Source organism: Lontra canadensis, unplaced genomic scaffold, assembly GCF_010015895.1.
Source record: "Lontra canadensis isolate GAN:19392208 unplaced genomic scaffold, GSC_riverotter_1.0 scaffold98, whole genome shotgun sequence".
NCBI classification, from domain to species: Eukaryota; Metazoa; Chordata; class Mammalia; order Carnivora; family Mustelidae; genus Lontra; species Lontra canadensis.
Window position 1 is genome coordinate 3,101,611 of NW_022631092.1, and position 18,724 is coordinate 3,120,334.

The 18,724-nt window shown below is 46.4% G+C and overlaps 2 protein-coding genes across 3 annotated transcripts; one reads left to right on the forward strand and one right to left on the reverse strand.

The window, feature by feature from the left end:
* Positions 1-1,942: 1,942 nt before the first annotated feature.
* On the reverse strand, positions 1,943-4,266 carry TMEM251 (transmembrane protein 251). Of its 2 annotated transcripts, none has more exons than XM_032837307.1 (2): positions 4,184-4,266; positions 1,943-3,273 (listed from the first exon to the last, which is right to left on the reverse strand). In XM_032837307.1, the coding sequence occupies exon 2, from the start codon at positions 3,255-3,257 to the stop codon at positions 2,862-2,864; it is 396 nt and encodes a 131-aa protein (XP_032693198.1). In that variant the 5' UTR covers positions 3,258-3,273; positions 4,184-4,266; the 3' UTR covers positions 1,943-2,861. The 2 variants fall into 2 exon arrangements, with proteins under 2 accessions (XP_032693198.1, XP_032693197.1); XM_032837306.1 differs by lacking the exon at positions 4,184-4,266 and adding an exon at positions 3,723-3,963.
* A 211-nt stretch (positions 4,267-4,477) lies between these two features.
* Positions 4,478-6,505, forward strand: MOAP1 (modulator of apoptosis 1). The gene is made up of 2 exons (XM_032837395.1): positions 4,478-4,605; positions 4,709-6,505. Exon 2 carries the CDS (start codon positions 4,825-4,827, stop codon positions 5,872-5,874), a length of 1,050 nt encoding a protein of 349 aa, XP_032693286.1. The 5' UTR covers positions 4,478-4,605; positions 4,709-4,824; the 3' UTR covers positions 5,875-6,505.
* The last annotated feature ends 12,219 nt before the right edge of the window (positions 6,506-18,724 follow it).

Genomic DNA, 18,724 nt, shown 5'->3' on the forward strand with positions numbered 1-18,724 from the left:
CAGGTTTCCTCTCCATCAGCTTAACCTCCCCCTCAACCTAACCGCTGGATTAATTTCACCTTTCCCTCTACAAAGAATGCTTGGAACTATTATAATTTTTTTTTAAGATTTTATTTATTTATTTGACACAGAGGGAGAGTGAGCACAAGCAGGGGTAGTGGCAGGCAGAGGGAGAGGGAGAAGCAGGCTCCCCGCCAAGCGGGGAGCCCAATGTGTGACTCAATCCCAGTACCCTGGGATCATGGCCTGAGCTGAAGGCAGGCGCTTAACTGGCTGAGCCACCCACCCGCCCTGCTTTGAACTATCAAATAGCCACAGACAAAATAGGAATAATTCACAACTTGGGTAATTAATTCCTAAATAATCAAAAACATTAATCCTGCAATCTGAAACTTAGTAATTACATTTGGAAGTACTGAATTACTCCCACTCTATTTTAATACTTCTACTACCAAGGCAATCTGCTCTTGAAAGATAGAGATGGACCGAGAACTTTCTAAATCCCCAAATACTAAAAATTTGAAATATAAAAGATAAAGTCGGGGCACCTGTGTGGCTCAGTGGTTTAAAGCCTCTGCCTTCGGCTCAGATCATGATCCCAGGGTCCTAGAATTGAGCCCCGCATCAGGATCTCTGCTCAGCAGGGAGCCTGCTTCCCCGCTGCCACACCCCCCCCACCGCCGCCTGCCTCTCTGCCTACTTGTGATCTCTCTCAAATAAATAAATAAAATCTTTACTAACTAAATAAATAAATAATAAAAGATAAAGTCTACTTTAATGAAAAAGATTACTACTTTATAAGACAAGTGATAGACTCACAAACCTTGCATTATATCAACCATTTACAAAATTTAAAAAATTGAAATTGTCTTAAATCAATCATTTTCAAACTACCACTGCCTCCTGACTAATCAAATCAAATCAGAAACCGCTCAGTGATTTTCCTCAAATTATCCTTTCTTCTGCAAAGCAGTATAACGAGGTGATAGGGCCGGGGGATCTGAAGCTAGACATCCTGAGTTCAAATCCTGGCTTTTCCACGTCCTTGCTGTGTGACCACGGGCAAGTTACTAATTCCTGTGCTTCCTCTTCTGCAAAATGGCACTAGTACCAGCACGTACCTGCCTCACAGGCCTGTTGTGAAGAAAGATGGAAATCACTCAGAAAACAATGACGGCAGCATGCATACTACTAGTTAAGTACTCAAAAGATGCCAAGAGATTTGGTTATCTGACCCTCACAGAAACGGGTATTTCAAGCTGCTAACTACTGTGGACAGTCCACGCATTGTATCAAAAACTGTAGCGTTTCAGTCACCAGACCTCTGGAAGAAGTAAAGGGAAAGTGAGATCGGTTACCTGGAGAAGGTTACCTGGAGATTACCCGCTGCTTTTGAGTTACAAAGGTACCTGCTCTTTCAAGTAAAGGAACGTTCAGCCTTCCATTCTAGTCAAGTCAGACTTGAACGCCGAGGTTGTTAGAACACTTTTAGGTTTTCAGTAGCTCATACGAGAAAAAACTTTCAATGCCATTTCCATCCTTTGGCATGGCCCCGCAGACAGCACCATGAAACACATGTCATTTGTGAAAAGCCCTGCAGGTCGGTGGTTAGGACAAAGGCATCAGATGCCTGTCATACCTCTCACTCTGCTGCTTCCCAGGTGTGTGACCTGAACAAGCAAGTTACTGTACTTCGCTACCTCAGTGGCTTTATCTGTAAAATCTGGATAACTGTTTTCTTAGGGTTGTTGAGAGGATTAAATGAGTTAATTCATGTCAACCTCTTAGAACAGAGCCCAAAAGAATAAGCACCAAAAAAGATTATGATTATTAAAATCTATCAGTGTAAAACACTGCCTTGGTATTAATGACACAACTATATAAAAATACATCTTGATCCCGCCCAGAAAAAAAAAAGGAAAAAAAATCCTAAAATCTGATATTTCCATGTTTTAGTTATTTGTATTGGTACCAGACATGAGGTAGTAAGTACAAATGCAAAGGAAGAAGCACACAGATCACATCTTCATGCAAATCACCTGTTGCCTGAAGACCTGAAGACTGGACCTTAGGCCAGAAAAGAAAATCAGAAGGATGACAACTAGTGGTATTTTAGAAGGGTGTCACACACATCTGACAGGGACCAGACTAAATATTTCCACTGAACACCTTGTTTCCATCATCTATGTGTTAAGATTTCTCAATTTTCAAACATTTAGTTTCTTCCCAAGTAATCTTTTAAAAACTAGTAGCATTAATAACGCTGATAATGCTGACAGCATTACCAAAAGGAAGCACAAATTTTGCTTATCAAGACAGCCATCACCTCAGTAACTTTATACCAATTTCTCACAAACTGAGAGCAAGCAAGCAGAAACAGTTGGCTTAGTTACAACACGCTGAACTGGTGTTTTAGTTTGAAGAATTCTAAAGCAAGCCAAGTTAATTGTATAAAATTTAAACTTTATGACCATGTTTGGACCTTTTTACATTAAGCACAATGGAAATGTTCATACTCATTTTTTTCCCCAAAGGAAAAATTTATGAATCATCACTATGTTGCACAGTAGAATAAAAATAGGAGTTCAGGTACTTATTCAAGTTTCTAGAGAATGCAAATAACAGACACGATTTTACTTCCAAAATCTGAAGTCATCAACATGATTTTGTAGTACTGTATCTCAGGCTTCAACTTAAAAATTCATTATTATTCAGATAAAGATAGCCCCCTAGTCACACTTTTTAGAAAGCCTCTGCCCCACCACAACTTCCTGAGATCTGTGAAGAAACTGCCGTCTTGTGACCAGGCTCCAGACGGTAGTGGCAGTTTTGTAACGGTATGGAAAAAATGGTGACCGATTCTACGTATCAATCAGTTGTAGTCTGCTGATCTGATTAGAAGCCTTGACAAATGCCTGGTGGCGATTGCAAATGACTGCCAAGCATATGGGGATAATGCAGTAGCCCACCGTTTTGGGGTCAGCTCTTGTACAAGAATAAAGGAACAAAAACATCTGTAAATAAGGTATCAGAAAAATAACTGTCCAAAACCAAAAAGGCAGGGAGAGTAACCGAGCTTTCAAGGAGTGTGTCCATGTGGTTCCTTCAAGGGGCTCTTCTGGGTGCTGCTGAGTGTGTTCCAAAGCCAGCCTGTTGTAAGTCTCACTGATTTCAAAAACATAGTAAAACGCTCCTGCACTTGCTAACAAATACAATCCCACTCCAATCCATCCCATCCTCTGACGGAAGTTCATCATTCTCCATGCTCTGTGCCTTCAAATTAAAAAAAAAAAAAAAGAAAGAAAGAAAGAAAAGAAAAAGGAAAAAAAAAGTTAGGGTCTAGTAATGCTGTCCTAGCAACGACTCCCCAATAGTGCATTTAACGTTTGAAATTACTAAATTCACATTTACTAAGAAATGTAAACAATGCACAGCTTGTTGCTTTACGTAATAGTTAAGAGAAAGTAAAGTTTCAGCATATATTGAGAGTACTTTTTATGTAAGCCCCACAGAATAAATAAATCTCTGTATCCGGCTTAAATAGGTCCAGCACACCTTCCCTTGAGAAACTGGAATTAAACTGGTTTCCTAAGGAACACTTCACCTTTATGGTCCAAATAGTTTCTGCCTTAACAGCACTGTTGTGGACGTGAACACTCGATTCTACAAGTCAAACCGATGTCGGAGCCCCCACGTTAAGACAGTAACTCTTAAACACTTACAGTGGTCCCGAAAATCTTCCTGTTCCCACGGCAAGCGTTAAAGAGTCACTCAGTTCTGAATATTCGGGTGGTTTTGGCATTTCAGAGAAAGCCACCATAAGAGAAATCCCCGGGGTCACCGGCTGGGAGAAATGGGAGCGCCGCCAGCCTGGAGCACAAGCTAATTGTGATTAAGCACAGCGTGACTGCGGCCAGTCACGCGGCGGCCCGGCCCCTGTCGCTGCGGCCGGAGCCCCAGCCGGTGTCACCCGCGCCGGGCCGAGAGGCTCCCCAGCACCCCCACCCCGGGCCTCCCCGGCAGCCGGCCCCGCCCCCCGCCGCGCTGCAGCGCCGGGCGACCCCGACCAGGGCTGCGCGGGCGGCGCCGGGCCCGGGCCTCTCCGCCTCGCGGCGCCGGGAGCCCAGTGCGGGGCAGGGGCCACTGGCCGAGCCTGCTGAGACGGGCAGCTCCCGGATCTCACCTTCCTGTCCCGTTTGGCCCGCCCGCCCGCCGTCCCGGATGCAGCCACAGTCGGGACTTCCGGCTTGGGCCGGAAGCGCGCACCCTCCGCCCCGTCGCGACGCAGGACCGCCTCCCAGCGCGCGTCCGGGCTCAGCTCTAGTGGGGACGGGTACGGGGACGGGGACGGGGACGGGGGCGGGGGCGGGGGTGGGGGTGGGGGCTGCGGCCGCTCGGGTCCCGGCGCTTCCCTTCACGTGGGCGGCGGTCCGGGCATCTTCGGGGCCGCTCAGCACGGCCACCGGTGCCTCGCGGCGGCGACGGCGCGGGCCTCCATCCCCCGGTGGCGCCGAGTGCTGGAGAGGCCGGCCTCTCGCGGCGCCGGCGACGGTCCGGGGCGCGGACACTGGAGAGCGGCGAGGGGCGCGCGAGGCCGCGGAGAGGGTGAGACGCGGCTTGTCGCAGTGGGGCGGGCTGGGAGGTCGCCCGCCGGTGCGGGTCCGGCGTCACTGACCCTGCCGCTAACGCAGCTGCTTTGTGCTCGCAGGCCTCGGGTCGGGACGTTGCCGGCACTCAGCGAGGGTGCCGCGGAGAAACGCCGTGCCTCGCGGCGGCGTCACTACCCCGGCCGGATTCGAATGTCAATCCGTTGTTCGGGGCACCATGACGCTGAGGCTCTTGGAAGACTGGTGCCGGGGGATGGATGTGGACCCTCGGAGGGCGGTGTTGGTTGCCGGCATCCCCCCGACCTGCACGGTGGCGGAGATCGAGGAGGCTCTGCGGGCCGGTTTGGCGCCCTTGGGCGAGTGCAGGCTGCTCGGGAGAATGTTCCGGCGGGATGAGAACAAGAATGTGGCCTTGGTGGGACTGACTGAGGAGACGACTCATGCTGTGGTCCCTAAGGAGATACCTGGAAAGGGGGGTGTCTGGAGAGTGATCTTTAAGCCCCCAGGCCTGGATAATGAATTGTTAAGCAGATTAAATGAATTCTTAGAGGGAGAGGGCACAAGGCTGGGGGAGCTGACCAGAGCTCGAGGGTATGGAAACGACCCTTTTGACCTAGGCCAGAACATGATCCCAGAGGTGCAGGCCCCTGTGTTGGCCCGGGCCTTAGAGGAAGCCCTTCAGCCTGTTCTGCAGTACCTGAGATACAAAAAACTGAGGGTGTTCTCGGGCAGTAACCCTCCAGAGCCAGGAGAAGAAGAATTCGAATCCTGGCTGTTTCATACTACTGAGATGATGAAGACATGGCGGGTGTCGGATTTGGAGAAAAGGCGGCGATTGCTAGAGAGCCTTAGAGGCCCAGCATTGGATGTTATTCGTGTCCTCAAGACAGACAATCCCTTCATTACAGTCGCTGAATGCCTGCAGGCTCTTGAGCAGGTATTTGGGGTGATTGATAATCCTAGGGAATTGCAGATCAAGTATCTGACCACTTACCAGAAGGATGAAGAGAAATTGTCTGCTTACGTGCTAAGGTTGGAGCCTTTATTACAGAAACTGGTGGAGAGAGGAGTAATTGAGAAGGATGTTGTGAATCAGGCCCGCCTAGACCAAATCTTAGCTGGAGCCCTCTGCAGAACGCTTCGCAGGAAGCTGGCCCTGCCGCAGGACGGCCCAGCCCCTGGCTTACTGCAGCTGCTGGAGCTGATAAAGGAGGAAGAGGCAGCTGAGGAGGAGGAGGCCCTTCTCCAAGAAGGGCATTTGTCCTGAGTCTTAGGCAACCAGGAAGAGAGAGCTGGCAGCAAGCAGAGCATGAAGGTAGAGCAGCGCGTGTACTCATGATAGACGTTGCTCAGTCCCTTCCTGGCGCGGCCGAGGAGCTCATTCTGTACAGTTCTTTGTCTAAATCCTTTGCCATTTCTGGGCCTGTTTCGTGTCTCCCAAAGGTGTCCTAGACTAGGAAGAATGTAGTTCTGCACTAGTATTTATGAATATAGATTTACTCCTGTGAATTTATCATACAAAATTGTACAGAGGGTCTGTCGCTATGTATGCATGTGCTCTGAGAGACGTTAGCTCATGTAGTGTGCAAGGGTAGCGTGTCGGGTGTGATGATGTATCCGAGGTCGTTTTTAGGTGTGCGTTGCCCTATGTTTATTATGAAGATACGAGCAGTGGCTGAGATACTAAGTTATTTTCCGTCTGAATCACAATTCTGTTGATTCTGTACAGTCCAAATCAGGCAGGATCAAATGCTGAGGTTGATAAGTTTGCAGCTGTCACCTCTAACCCTGGATTTCTGATACATGTCATAAGAACATCTGGTTCTGAATGTCATTTTAATAGGTGTTATAAAATGATGTATGTGAACTTATAAAATAAAGGAATGCTGATACAATGACCTTTTTAAAATCTGTTTTATTTATATCAAGATTCCAAGAGAGATTTCATTTGAACAAAGAGTTCCAAAAGCATAAATCTGAAAAACACTGAGGTTACACAATCTTAGTCCCTTGGCTATTTTCCTCTTAGTGCCCAGTGGGTAGAGTAGTTTTTTTTCTTTTTCTTTTTCTTTTTCTTTTTCACTATCTTTTCTTTTTTCCTTCCTTCCTTCCTTCCTTCCTGATTTATTTATTTTTGAGAGAGAGCAAGAGTGAGCAGGGGAGAGGGAGAGAAGAGAATCTCAAGCAGTCAGCTCACTGAGCACAGAGCCCAATGTGGGGCTCAGTCCCACAACCCCGAGATCATGACCTGAGCTGAAACCAAGAGTCAAATGCTCAACTGACTGAGCCATCCAGGTGTCCCTGGGGAGTAGTTTTCTCAGTGAGGTTGCTGGAGGGACCTTCGACTGATGTACGAGGGAATGAAACAAGATTGAACACAAATTAGGGCAGAGTATTCCAAATGGATCAGCGTGTCGAATTTGGAGAGTAATAGACTGGATAAATTAAAGTTTCCCCATGTACTTGTTGAATCCTCTTAAAAATCCTGCAATATAGGAAAATCCAGTTTCTCACTTGTGGAAATGGGCACAGAGAAGTTAAAAAATACTTGCTCAAGGGGGTGCCTGGGTGACTCGGTCAGTTAAGCATCTGCCTATGGCTCACATCATGTTCCCAGCACCCTGGGATCAAGTCCCACATTGGGCTCCTTGCTCTGCAGGGAGCCTGCTTCTCCCTCTGCCCGAAGCTCCCCTTGCTTGTGCGCGCTCTCTCTGACAAATAAATAATAACTTAAAAAGAAAATACTTGCCCAAGGCAAAACAACTAGTAAGTGGCGGGTCCAAAATTCTGTCCTCTGCCCTACTGCAAGGCCTATATGCTTTCCATTGTCAAGAAAGAGAAGCAGTCATAAGAGTATGAGGACCCCACAGCCTTACAAGGGAAACATGGCAGGTGTTAACCACATTTCATATATGTCTCATATGCATTAGTGTAGAGTGTGTTATTCTGAATCATTACTGCCAGCTAGACATGAGAAGTGGGGAGTATGAGAACCTGTAAGACCTAGGGGCAGCCAGGAGGGCGGGCATGGGTTAGTGACTTGGTCCCTAAAAAAATATCAGTATGAAGAAAGTTTGGAAATTGCTGAAAAGTAGAAAAAAGTCTTCCTCTTTGATAAAAACACCCCAAAGGACTAAATTTACAACTGTAGACTGTACAGTTAAATTCAGGTTAAAATGCCTGCATGGAGGTCTATCCAGAGTTCATAATAACAGCTGACATCCAACACTTGCCGTGGGTACCGCTGAACACATTTAGCCAAACAATACTGAGAGCTAAGGTAACTTGCCCAGGTTTTCCCAGCTAAGAAGTGGCAGGGTCAGGATTTATACTCAGGCCATGTATTTCCAGAGTCCTTGTCTATGCTGCCAGGTTAAATTCTCACAGAAACCCGTAAGACATACTATCATTTCCCTGTTTTACAGATGAGAAGCTTCAGGCTCAGAGAGATTCAGTGCCCGGGTCAAGGGCACATAGTAGGACTCCAGAGACCTCTCCTTGAGGTGTTCTGACACCATCTGGTCAACACTACAGAATTGTCCAAGATGGCAGTTACGTTTATGAAATCATGTGCAGTAGTATGTTCTTTAATAGCCCACGTTTCCGGGAGGGAGACAAACCATAAGAGACTCTTAATCTCCCAAAACAAACTGAGGGTTGCCAGGGGAAGGAGGGTAGGGAGAGGGTTGTTGGGTTATGGACATTGGGGAGGGTATGTGCTATGGTGAGTGCTGTGAAGTGTGTAAACCTGGCGATTCACAGACCTGTACCCCTGGGGCTAATAATGCATTATATGTTTATTTAAAAATTTAAAAAATTATTAAAAAAAAAAAAAGCTCACGTTTCGAAAATGTGAACAACAAAACACGAAAATACTAACTGGTTGTGTCGGGATGATGGGATTGTAAAGATAGTTTCGTTTTCTTTTGCTTCCTAAAAGTGTGTTCTTTTCTTTTTTTTCTTTTCTTTTTAAGATTTATTTATATATTTATTTGACAGACCACAAGTAGGCAGAGAGGCAGGCAGAGAGAGGAAGGGAAGCAGGCTCCCTGCCAAGCAGAGAGCCCAACATGGGGCTTGATCCCAGGACTCTGGGACCACGATCCGAGCCGACAGCAGAGGCTTCAACCCACTGAGCCACCCAGGCGCCCCTGTTCTTTTCTTTTTAAGTAAGCCCTAAGCCCAACATAAGGCTCGAACTCATGACCCCAGGATCAAGAGTCGCCTGCCCTGCTGACTGAGCCAGCCAGATACCCCTAAAAGTGTTTTTTAAATGAAAAATACACAAAGGAAGTGCTCAAAAAATGAAAGGAGGTGAAATGTCAAAGGGAAAACAGGAACCAGCCTGAAAGAGCTCCCGCTGGTAAAAGCTGCAATTTGAGGAGAACAAATAGCATAGCGTTGGGTTATAACCCAAAGTATAAAATAAATATCCACAAGTTCATGCTGATATAAACACATGAGTGAATAAATAAATGTGGGAGAGGAGTCAGGTTTTCCTTATGCAAGAATTTCAAATTATTTATGCGGATGCTTCCCCCTCAAGAAGTAGAGCTTATTCCCTTCTGCTTAAGTGCGGGCTGAATTTAGGAATGGAGTAATGAAAGGGAGAAAGAGTAACTTTTCAGTGGAGAAACCTGGCAAGTACTAGTTTGGCTAGTTAACATCAAGGTTAACATCAAAGAATGCATAGCCCGGTCTAATGAGAGAAACACAAGGCCGCCTGCGTGGCTTGGTCAGTTAAGCATCTGCCTTCGGCTCCGGTCATGATCTCAGGATTCTGCGATGGAGCCCTGTGTCAGGTTCCCTACTCAGCGAGAAGCCTGCCTCTCCCTCTCCCTCTCCCTCTTCTGCTCTCCCTGCTTGTGCTCTCACTCTGTCAAATAAATAATCTTAAAAACACACACACACACACACACACACACACCATATAAATGCAAATTGAAAGACATTCTACAAAATAGCTGACCAACACCCCTCAAAGCTGTCATGATCATGAAAAATAAGGAAACACCGAGAAACTATAGCAGACCAGAGGAGACTAAGGAATCCTGGTAGCTAAATGGAAGGTGGTAGTGGGGGAGGGCTTCTGGAATAGATAATGGACTTTAGTGGAAAAGTAAAATCCGAAAATAGTCTGGAGTTTTAGTTAATAGTAATATAGCAATGTTGGTTCCTTGAAGGTAACAAATGTACCATGGTAACGTTAAGATGTTAATGATAAGGGGAAACTAGGTGACTACTAGAGTGGGAACTCTGTACTATCCTTCTAACTTTACGGCAAGTCTATACTATTCTAAGATAAAGTGTTCATCGAGGGGCACCTGGCTGGCTCAGTTGGAAGACTGTGACTCTCTAGCTTGTGAGTTCGAGCCCCGTGTTGGGTGTAGAGATTACTTAAATAAACTTAAAAATAAGTAAGTAAGTAAATAAATAAAATAATTAATAATAAAATGTTAATTGAAATACCTACACAGATGCTTACATATATACATGCACAAGCAAATAACAAATGACCTGTCATGCCATCCAGTGAAAGAAGTCATTAGGGAGTGAATAACTAACTGGAAGGCTCACGGTTCCTAAAAATGTTTCTTCATCTAAGTGCCACCAGGTGGCAGTAAGCACTCAGACTATCGGCAGACAGGCCCGAACAGAAAGGGATTATTTCTTACATAAGTGGTCACACGTGCCCCCCTCAAAGACTGGAGAATTTCTCAAGCGTTTATGTGGAAAAATATTTAAGTACCCAATCCGGGAAGTGACTTCCTCTCTAGTCCATGACATTTCTAGAATCTTCTAATTAGCCTGAGAGGTCTGGCCTAGGCAAACGGACCGATGTGTCTATGTAACCAAAAACATCCTTAACGATTCCATTTCACTTCCGCCAGAACATTTCATAAAATTGGAAACCAGATGACTTTAGAATTCAACTTCTGAAAGCGTTTTTTTTTTAGGCAGAATGACATGTGGGTCGAAAGTACTCTAGCTTCAGAGGGTTTCCTTACACTCTCCTGCCTCTGCTATGAGCAAGCCTAACTCTGCTCTTAGAGATGTTAATTTTCTTAGGTATAAGCTGGATTCAGTGCAAATAATTCAGTGTAGAGTAGGGCTGTAAGGTTCTCAGTCATCATCCTGAGAGATGGGTTAGGAGTCAGAAAGCTGGGGTCTGAAATGGTAGAATAAGGCAGATGAGGCAGGCAAGGCTCAGAAATGAGTGACTTGCTCAAGACCACACAGCTAGGGGAAGCTGGGTGGCTCAGTGGGTTAACTTTGGCTCAGGTCATGATCTCAGGGTCCTGGGATTCATTTCCATGTCCAGGAAGTCTACTTCTCTCTCTCTCCCTCTCACTCTACCTCTCTCCCCACTTATGTTCTCCACCCCCCACAAATAAATAAATAAATGCATTTAAAATAAACACACACACACACAGAGCTAACTTGAATCCAAACCTGAGGTTGCTTCTGGCTTCGCTATGATTTGCAAGTAAAGGCATTATATTCCTCTTGGATTTCAGTTTACTTACCTACAAAATCTATGGTCCTCTTTAGCTCTAAAACTGTGACTCGAAAGGTCTTCTAGTTATCTGTGTTTGAATATCCTTAATTTAAAAACTGACTTAAATTCTTTTTTTTTTAAGATTTTATTTATTTATTTGACAGACAGAGATCACAAGTAGGCAGAGCAACAGGCAGAGAGAGAGGGGGAAGCAGGCTCCCCGCTGAGCAGAGAGCCCGATGTGGGGCTCGATCCCAGGACCCCGGGACCATGACCCGAGCCGAAGGCAGAGGCTTAACCCACTGAGCCACCCAGGCGCCCCAAAAACTGACTTAAATTCTTAACATGCCTTAATATATGTCACTTAACCTGTGTTCCCAAATATTATCAGAATATCTTTTGATGAGTGTGCTTTTTAGCTCCCCAACTAGATTCTATGTGTAATATTTTGTAACTAATTAGTAATGCTCTGATATGCCTTATTTTTTATTAAAGATTTTATTTATTTGAGATAGAATGAGAGAGCATGAGTTGGGGGAGGAGAGGCAGAGAAAGAGGGACAAGCAGGCTCCCTACTGAGCAGGGAGCCCAACTCGATCACAGGACCCAAGATCATGACCTGAGCTGAAGGCAGACACTTAACTGAGTGAGCCACCCAGGAGCCCTTCTGATGTGCCTTATATGTAATAATAATCATGGCTGGGGTGCCTGGGTGGCCAGTCAGTTAAGCATTCGACTCTTGGTTTTGGCTCAGGTCATGATCTCATGGTTGTGGGATCAAGTGTGTCCAGCTCCGTGCTGGATGTGAGCCTGCTTAAGATTCTCTCTCTCCTTCTCTCTCTGCCCCTCCCTACACACACCCTCTCTCTCAAAAATAATCAAATATAATCAAAATAATCATAATCATAATATAATCAAAAATAATCATAATCATAATGAAAGCTATCATTTGTTACACTCTTCCTATGTGCCGGGCATGGAGCTAAATGCTTCCCCTATGTTACCTCATTGAATTCTGACCACAATCTTCATGGGTATTTTACTAGCCCTAATTTCAAATGAGGACACAGACCTTTGGCTAGGTAAGGAGGTTTGTCCAGAATCACACAGCTAAAAGCTGCCCAGATCTGTCTGGTTCCAGAGCCAATACCCTAACCACTCGGCCAGACCGCATCCACGAGCATCTTGGCTCTGAACCAAGCTGGCACCATCTCAGGTGTGGAACATCAATATAAGGATTGGTGAGCCAGTTTCTGACTGTGGAGCCTGAATCCCACCCTGCCTGCCGCTTGCCTCCAAAGAGAATTAAGAATAAGGATGATACAACCCAGCGAAAGCCGCGGAGGAGACCGCACTGGGAGCCACGATTCGGCTCCTTAGTCCCCTTCCTCCTTTGTATCTAAAGCCAGATTTCTCACCCGCTCTACAGAACCGGGAATTTCGGGGGAAACCCAGCTGTTCCATAGCCCCTGCAGGAAGGTGGGACGGTAAGTTTTGATTTGTTTAAGATGCTTTGGTCGACTTTGCCAAACTACTCGTTTCAGGCAGGGACAAAAGATGCAATTCTATCCTGTGAAATACAAGCAGCTCTTCCTAAATCCTTATTCACGTGAGCAAGGCTCCAATGCCAGAGCCTCTCCATTCACATGCCCGCTTTGCCATTTCCTAACTCTGTGGATTTTAACCCTTGGTGGTGGGGGACGGGGGGGCTTTGGTTTCTTCAGATGAAGATGAGAGTAAGAATGGCACTGCCTCACAGGGTCATGGTGAAGACCAAATGAATGATTCGTGCAAAGTGCCAGCAACCTGCCTGCTCCATAAGCAGCTATATGCACAGAAGTTACGCCCTAAGCCCAGTTGTCTCCGAGTTTCTGTGGATCAGGAGTCCAGGAGGTGCTGGCCCCGTCACCCACTGCAGCAGAAGTGTTGGCCGGGACTGTGGCCGTCTCCTGGGAGACCTTCCAAGCTCAGCCCCCCCGGGATGGGGAGCTCTCCACGGGGCCAGCTCATGACACAGCGGCTGATTTCTACAGGAAGCAAGCCATCCAGAAGGGAGTGAGAGAAGACCCCGAGATAGAAGCCACAGTCTTTTCATAACCTTGTCTCAAAAGGGGTGCCCCATCCTTCCGTAGTATTCTAGTCATTAGAAACAAGCTCCCAGTCCCAGCCTGCACTCCAGGGCAGGAGGTGACACGAGGCTGTGAATTCTAGTAGGTGCCTGCAGCAGCCATTGTCACCTTCCTTTACAGACACAGAAAACAAGTTTATACTTTTTTTAAAAAGATTTTTTTATTTTTATCTTTTATATCTATAAAGATCTTATTTATTTATTTGTCAAAGAGAGAGAGCACAAGCCACGGGAGCGGCAGGCAGAGGGAGAAGCAGGCTCCCTGCCGAGCAAGGAGCCCAATGCAGGACTCGATCCCAGGACCCTGAGATCATAACCTGAGCCAAAGGCAGACACTTAACCAATGGAGCTACCCCAAACGCCCAATACTTTTGTTATTTCTACTTTATATGTTACCTTTAAATAGTAAAATTCTTCTATGAGATCCAGGCTAAAAGAAAAAAAAAAAATCCTCCATTACACTCCTTGTCCCTAACTTAATTGAGTCACGTATCAGAGTAATAAACACGGGATTCTTCTCTGTCCATTCTACAGGCTGCCACAGGCCCTCTCGGGTTTTATAACCAGCATATGTTCGGCCTTTTTGGAGTACAGCCCTAATTGCTTCCGCAAACTCTCTCTGCTCCAAGCAGTAAATGCCCAGCTGCTTTTCAGTTTCCAATTCCCTTCTGATCTTGCCTCCCTCCTTTTGAGTGGTCTTTTAGCAGAAGCAGTAACCCCCAGAGTCCCTGACACTCCCATCCCCTCGGGAGTGGGGAGATTTCCCTTATACCGACCAGCTTCTGGCTTTTCAGACACTGCGCCTTCAAGATGCTACAAAAGCTTTTAACATGTGCATTCCTTTTATCTAATGTATCCCACTTCTAGAAAGGTCTCCTAAGAAACTAAGAAGAGATGTCCACAAGGAATGGGCTAAGTTTTCTGTTGTAATCCTTTTTATCATTGTGAAAAAGGAGAAACTACATCAGGGCCCAGTAGCACGCGGCAGGTTGAGGAGATGACACCATGCCCAAGGGTCTCCTACTCTGTAGCAGTTAAAACAAAATCGTGTTGGACGGAACCCCACGCAATAGTTGTTTTTGTAGGTCAAAACTGGTTGAATTTTAGTAATTTCCTATGGTTCCGCCTAATGGAAGGATGTTTTCTGGTATACAAATACAAAATAGAGTTATCTTTGGGTGGCAGAATTATGGGCAATTTTATCCTTTAAAAAAAAAAAAAAAGAAAGAAAGTTCCTGCTTTTCTCCAGTGAATACTTTCTATTGGTGCAATGTTTACAGAGTCTTAAAAAAATAGTAAGAGATAAATTCCAAGAGGCAAACACTACTCACTTATTTTTTTCAGTTAGTAATTTATAATGCATTAGGCAAAGCAGGGGTGAGGCAGCTTCTCCGCAGGGAACAGACAGGCCACTCCTATCCAGCTGGAGGGGACTCCACTTACTCCAGGAGGAGGCCCTAGCTTGGGACACTCAGAAGATGAGTTCCATCTCGAAGTGACTGATCGCCGTTTGAGTCTAACTGAGACCAGCACAAGTAAAGAAACATGCATGTCCGGGGTGCTGGGCTGGCTCAGTTGGAAGAGCAACTGACTCTTGATTTTGGAGTTGTGAGTTCAAGCCCCATGTCGGGCAGAGAGAACACTTAAAATACATTTAAAACAAACAGTTTCAAGAAATGTGCACATTCCTCAGAACGTCTGAATTAGACACTTGCTCCTTTCTCCAGGGGCAGTCTGTCTTCTTCTGGCACTGGCCGGAAGAAGATTCTTGTGGATTCTTCTTGTGGATTCTCTCCCCCAGGCTCTGCCCTTGTTTAGGGAGCTGACAGATCGATGGCCAAGACCCAAATGAACCAGCAAGTCCCATTTGCACGAGGCGAGCATGAGATGGGATTTATTACAGCTCTTGGGATATGTATTCCAGTTTTGTTGTTGCTGTTGTTCGATTTTTACTTTGTTTTTTAGTTTTCTTCCTTACCAAGTTACCGTTTCCTCCAAATAGATCCATCCCTTGGGGGAGGCAAGTGGACCAGCCGTTCCGAGCCCCCACTGAATGGCAACCCATAGGGGGGCTGCGTCTCATGACCTTTATGTCCCATCCATGGGTAGCCCTGTGCCCAAATTTCCTTTTTCTATTTTCTTCCCTCTTTCATGTTGACGGGTTTTTTTTCAAATGGCGTGGGGGTTTCTCAAGCGTGTGATGTCAATTCTCATCTTAGAGTGGGGCATGAAACAGCTGACTAAGTTCTGTGTTCGTGGCTGGGGCTGGCGATAGGATGGCAGCCAGCTTTCTGGTTGGGGGACCCTCAAATGTCAGGAGCTGGAGGTCTCCTCTCCCAGGCTGTTCCGTTCTTCCAGGGAACAATCCTTTATCTACTTACTTTCCAGGAGCCACATGGAAAACAGAGCCCTGGGGCCTCCCTGTTTGGAATGCAGACCCTCATCACTCTCCTGGTTTTCAGTCAACTCCACAATGTGTCTGGTGAGTCAGGAGCATCTGTGGCTCAAATTAAACCCGTCCACAAAATAACACCCCATCTCCTGCCCAGGTGAGCAGCAGAGGGTAGAATGGGGGCCCCAGGTGTCTTCTAGCTCCTTCCATCTGACTTATTCCTTATATCAGGCAAACTCTGAGTAGCTTCCTGTGCCCCGATAGCGAATTACCACAAACCTGGGGACTTAAGACAACAGAAATGTATTCTCCTGCAAACCTGGGGACACGGGTCCCAAATCAAAGCGTCGACAGGCTCTTGGGAAAAATCCACTATTTGGCTCCTTGGCTTGCGTCTTGGGTTGTGGTCACATCGGTCCAATCTTTAAGGCCACCATCGTCAAATCTCTCTCTGGCCCTCTCTTCACGTGGCCTTCTCCTCCATGTCTGTGTCCAACCCCCTCCCTTTCCTTTTATAAGGACACCTGTCACCACATGTGGGGCCCACCTGCATAAGCCGGGATAGTCTCCCTGCCACAAGATCCTTGGCTTTCTCACATCTGCAAAGGTCCTTTCCCGGGGAACATTCACAGGTGCAGGGATAACACCTCTGGGGGCCATCATTCCACTGGTATGCCCTCTGTTGCCAGTCCTCCGTCCAGACCTTGCGTGCTTCTGTCCCTACTGCCTTTCATACCTTTTGGAAGGTCCATGCAGGGTGAAGATTTGCTTTCAGTTGGCCCCTCTGCAGCAATGTAGCCTCCTCTGCTCCCCCATGTCCTCAGGCCGAGTCAGACACTGTACGTTTGGTTCTAGGCCATTGCCATAAATCGAGCCCCCCAATAAAGCGAGCCAAGTGAAATGTTTGGTTTCCCAGTGCATGTAAGTTACGTTTACACGATACGGAAGTCTATGAAGTATGCCGTAGCACGAGGTCTAAAAAAAATTCAGACTTTAAAAAGACTCCATTGCTAAAAAAATGCTAACCACCATCTGAGTTTTCAGCAAGGCATAATCACTGATCACAATTGCCAAAAAAAAAAACCCCAAAACCAAAACCAAACAAAACAAAAAAACCAATAATAATGAAAAAGTTTGAAATCCTGCGAGAATTACCAAAATGCAACAGAGACCTAGAGTGAGCCAATGTTGTTGGAAAAACGGCGCTCATAGATGTTTGACACTGGGTTGCCATAAACCTTCAATTTATAAAAAAAAAAAAAAAAAAAAAAGGCGGGTCTGCCAAGTACAATGAAGCATAAGCACAATAAAGCGAGATCCGCCTGAACTTGTCCATGGTCCAAAAATGTGTTGACGTCTTGCGGTGGTCTGAATGCTGACATCCTGAGCCCCAAAGGTGACAGTGTTAGGAGCTGGGACTTTGGGGCGGTGATTGAGGTCATGAGGATGGCGCCTCACGGATGGGATGAGTGCCCTTGTAGGAGAGGCCCTGGAGAGCTCCCTCGCCCCTTCCTCCCACGAGGACACGGCGATGCAGAAGAAAGCCCTGGCCCAGCCATGCTAGAACTCTGACCTTTGCCTTCCAGCCTCTGCCCGGGAGAAATAAAGGTCCGCTGTTCATAAGCACCCAGTCTGCGATCCTTTGCTCCTCTGCCCCAGGGGGTACTGCAGCACACTTCTCGGCGGGGGATGCACCCCCCCCCCTCCTTGTTTTAGTCCTTGACTGTCATTTTGGATGGGTTTCAAGTGGAAATAGATATAAATATGTGTGCTTAATACACAATGTTTAGCCAAATGTCTCTCCACTGGTTTTAAATATTTTTACAGATAGCTTTATTACTTCTTCCATTTGTTACAATATTTATTGGCTTGTTTTCAACATAGACTCACACTAAGGGCAAGATGACGGAACGCTAGGAATCATACCTCTTAGCTAAATTCGATGGTCAAAATTTGAGTCAACCTTTATCATGCGTGCATTTTTGTCTTTACATACTTTGTACCTCTTTTTCTTTTTTTAAAGATTTTATTTATTTATTTATTTGAGGGGGGTGGGATGGGGAGAGGTTAGAGGGAGAAGCAGACTCCCTGATGAGCAGGGGGCCCAATGCAGGACTCTATCCCAGGACCCTGGGATCATGACCTGAGCCATAGGTAGTTGCTTAACCAACTGAGCCACCCAGGCACCCCACTTCGTATCTCTTTTAAAAGAGCTATTTTTCTGGGGTGCCTGGGTAGCTCAGTAGGTTAAGCATCTGCTTTCGGCTCAGGTCATGATCCTAGGGTCCTGGGATCGGGCTCCTGGCTCAGCAGGGAGTCTGCTTCTCCCTTTCTCTCTGTGTTCTCTCTCTCAAGTGAATAAATAAAATCTTTTAGAAAATTTAAAAATAAATAAAACAGCTGTGTTTTTTTAAAGATTTTACTTATTTGTTTGACAGAGAGATAGAAAGAGAGCACAAGTAGGGAAGCAGCAGGCAGAGGGAGAGGGAGAAGCAGGCTCTCTACCGAGCAGGGAGCCTGAGGCAGGGGTTCAATCCCAAGACCCTGGGGTCATGATCTGAGCCAAAGGCAGCCGCTTAACCGACTGAGCCACCCAGGCGCCTCTAAAACAGCTATTTTCTTATAATGCCAATATCACATCTGATAAAATTGTCAATGAGTCGATCCTCTAATATCCAGTTCATTTTCAAATTTCCCTGATTATCTCAAAAATATCTCTCACAGGGACGCCTGGGTGGCTCAGTTGGTTGGATGACTGCCTTTGGCTCGGGTCATGATCCCGGAGTCCTGGGATCGAGTCCCGCATCGGGCTCCCAGCTCCATGGGGAGTCTGCTTCTCTCTCTGACCTTCTCCTCACTCATGCTCTCTCTCACTGTCTCTCTCTCAAATAAATAAATAAAATCTTTAAAAAAAAAATCTCTTACAGGGGCGCCTGGGTGGCTCAGTCGGTTAAACATCCAACTCTGGTTTCAGCTCATGATCTAGGGCTGTGAGATCAAGCCTGTGTTGGGCCCCACGCTTAGCACAGAGTCTGCCTGGGATGCTCCCTTCCCCCACCCACACTCCTCCCCCCATTCTCTCTCAAGTACATAAATAA

What these genes read in the sequence shown, in the direction of transcription:
- TMEM251 (XM_032837306.1), bottom strand. Translation starts at nt 3,820, where the DNA reads ATGGTGGCTTTCTCTGAAATGCCAAAACCACCCGAATATTCAGAACTG. An exon ending in GGAAGATTTTCGGGACCACT is followed by an intron (nt 3,274 to 3,722) that starts GTAAGTGTTTAA and finishes TTTAATTTGAAG; the next exon opens with GCACAGAGCATGGAGAATGA.
- MOAP1 (XM_032837395.1), top strand. Translation starts at nt 4,825, where the DNA reads ATGACGCTGAGGCTCTTGGAAGACTGGTGCCGGGGGATGGATGTGGAC.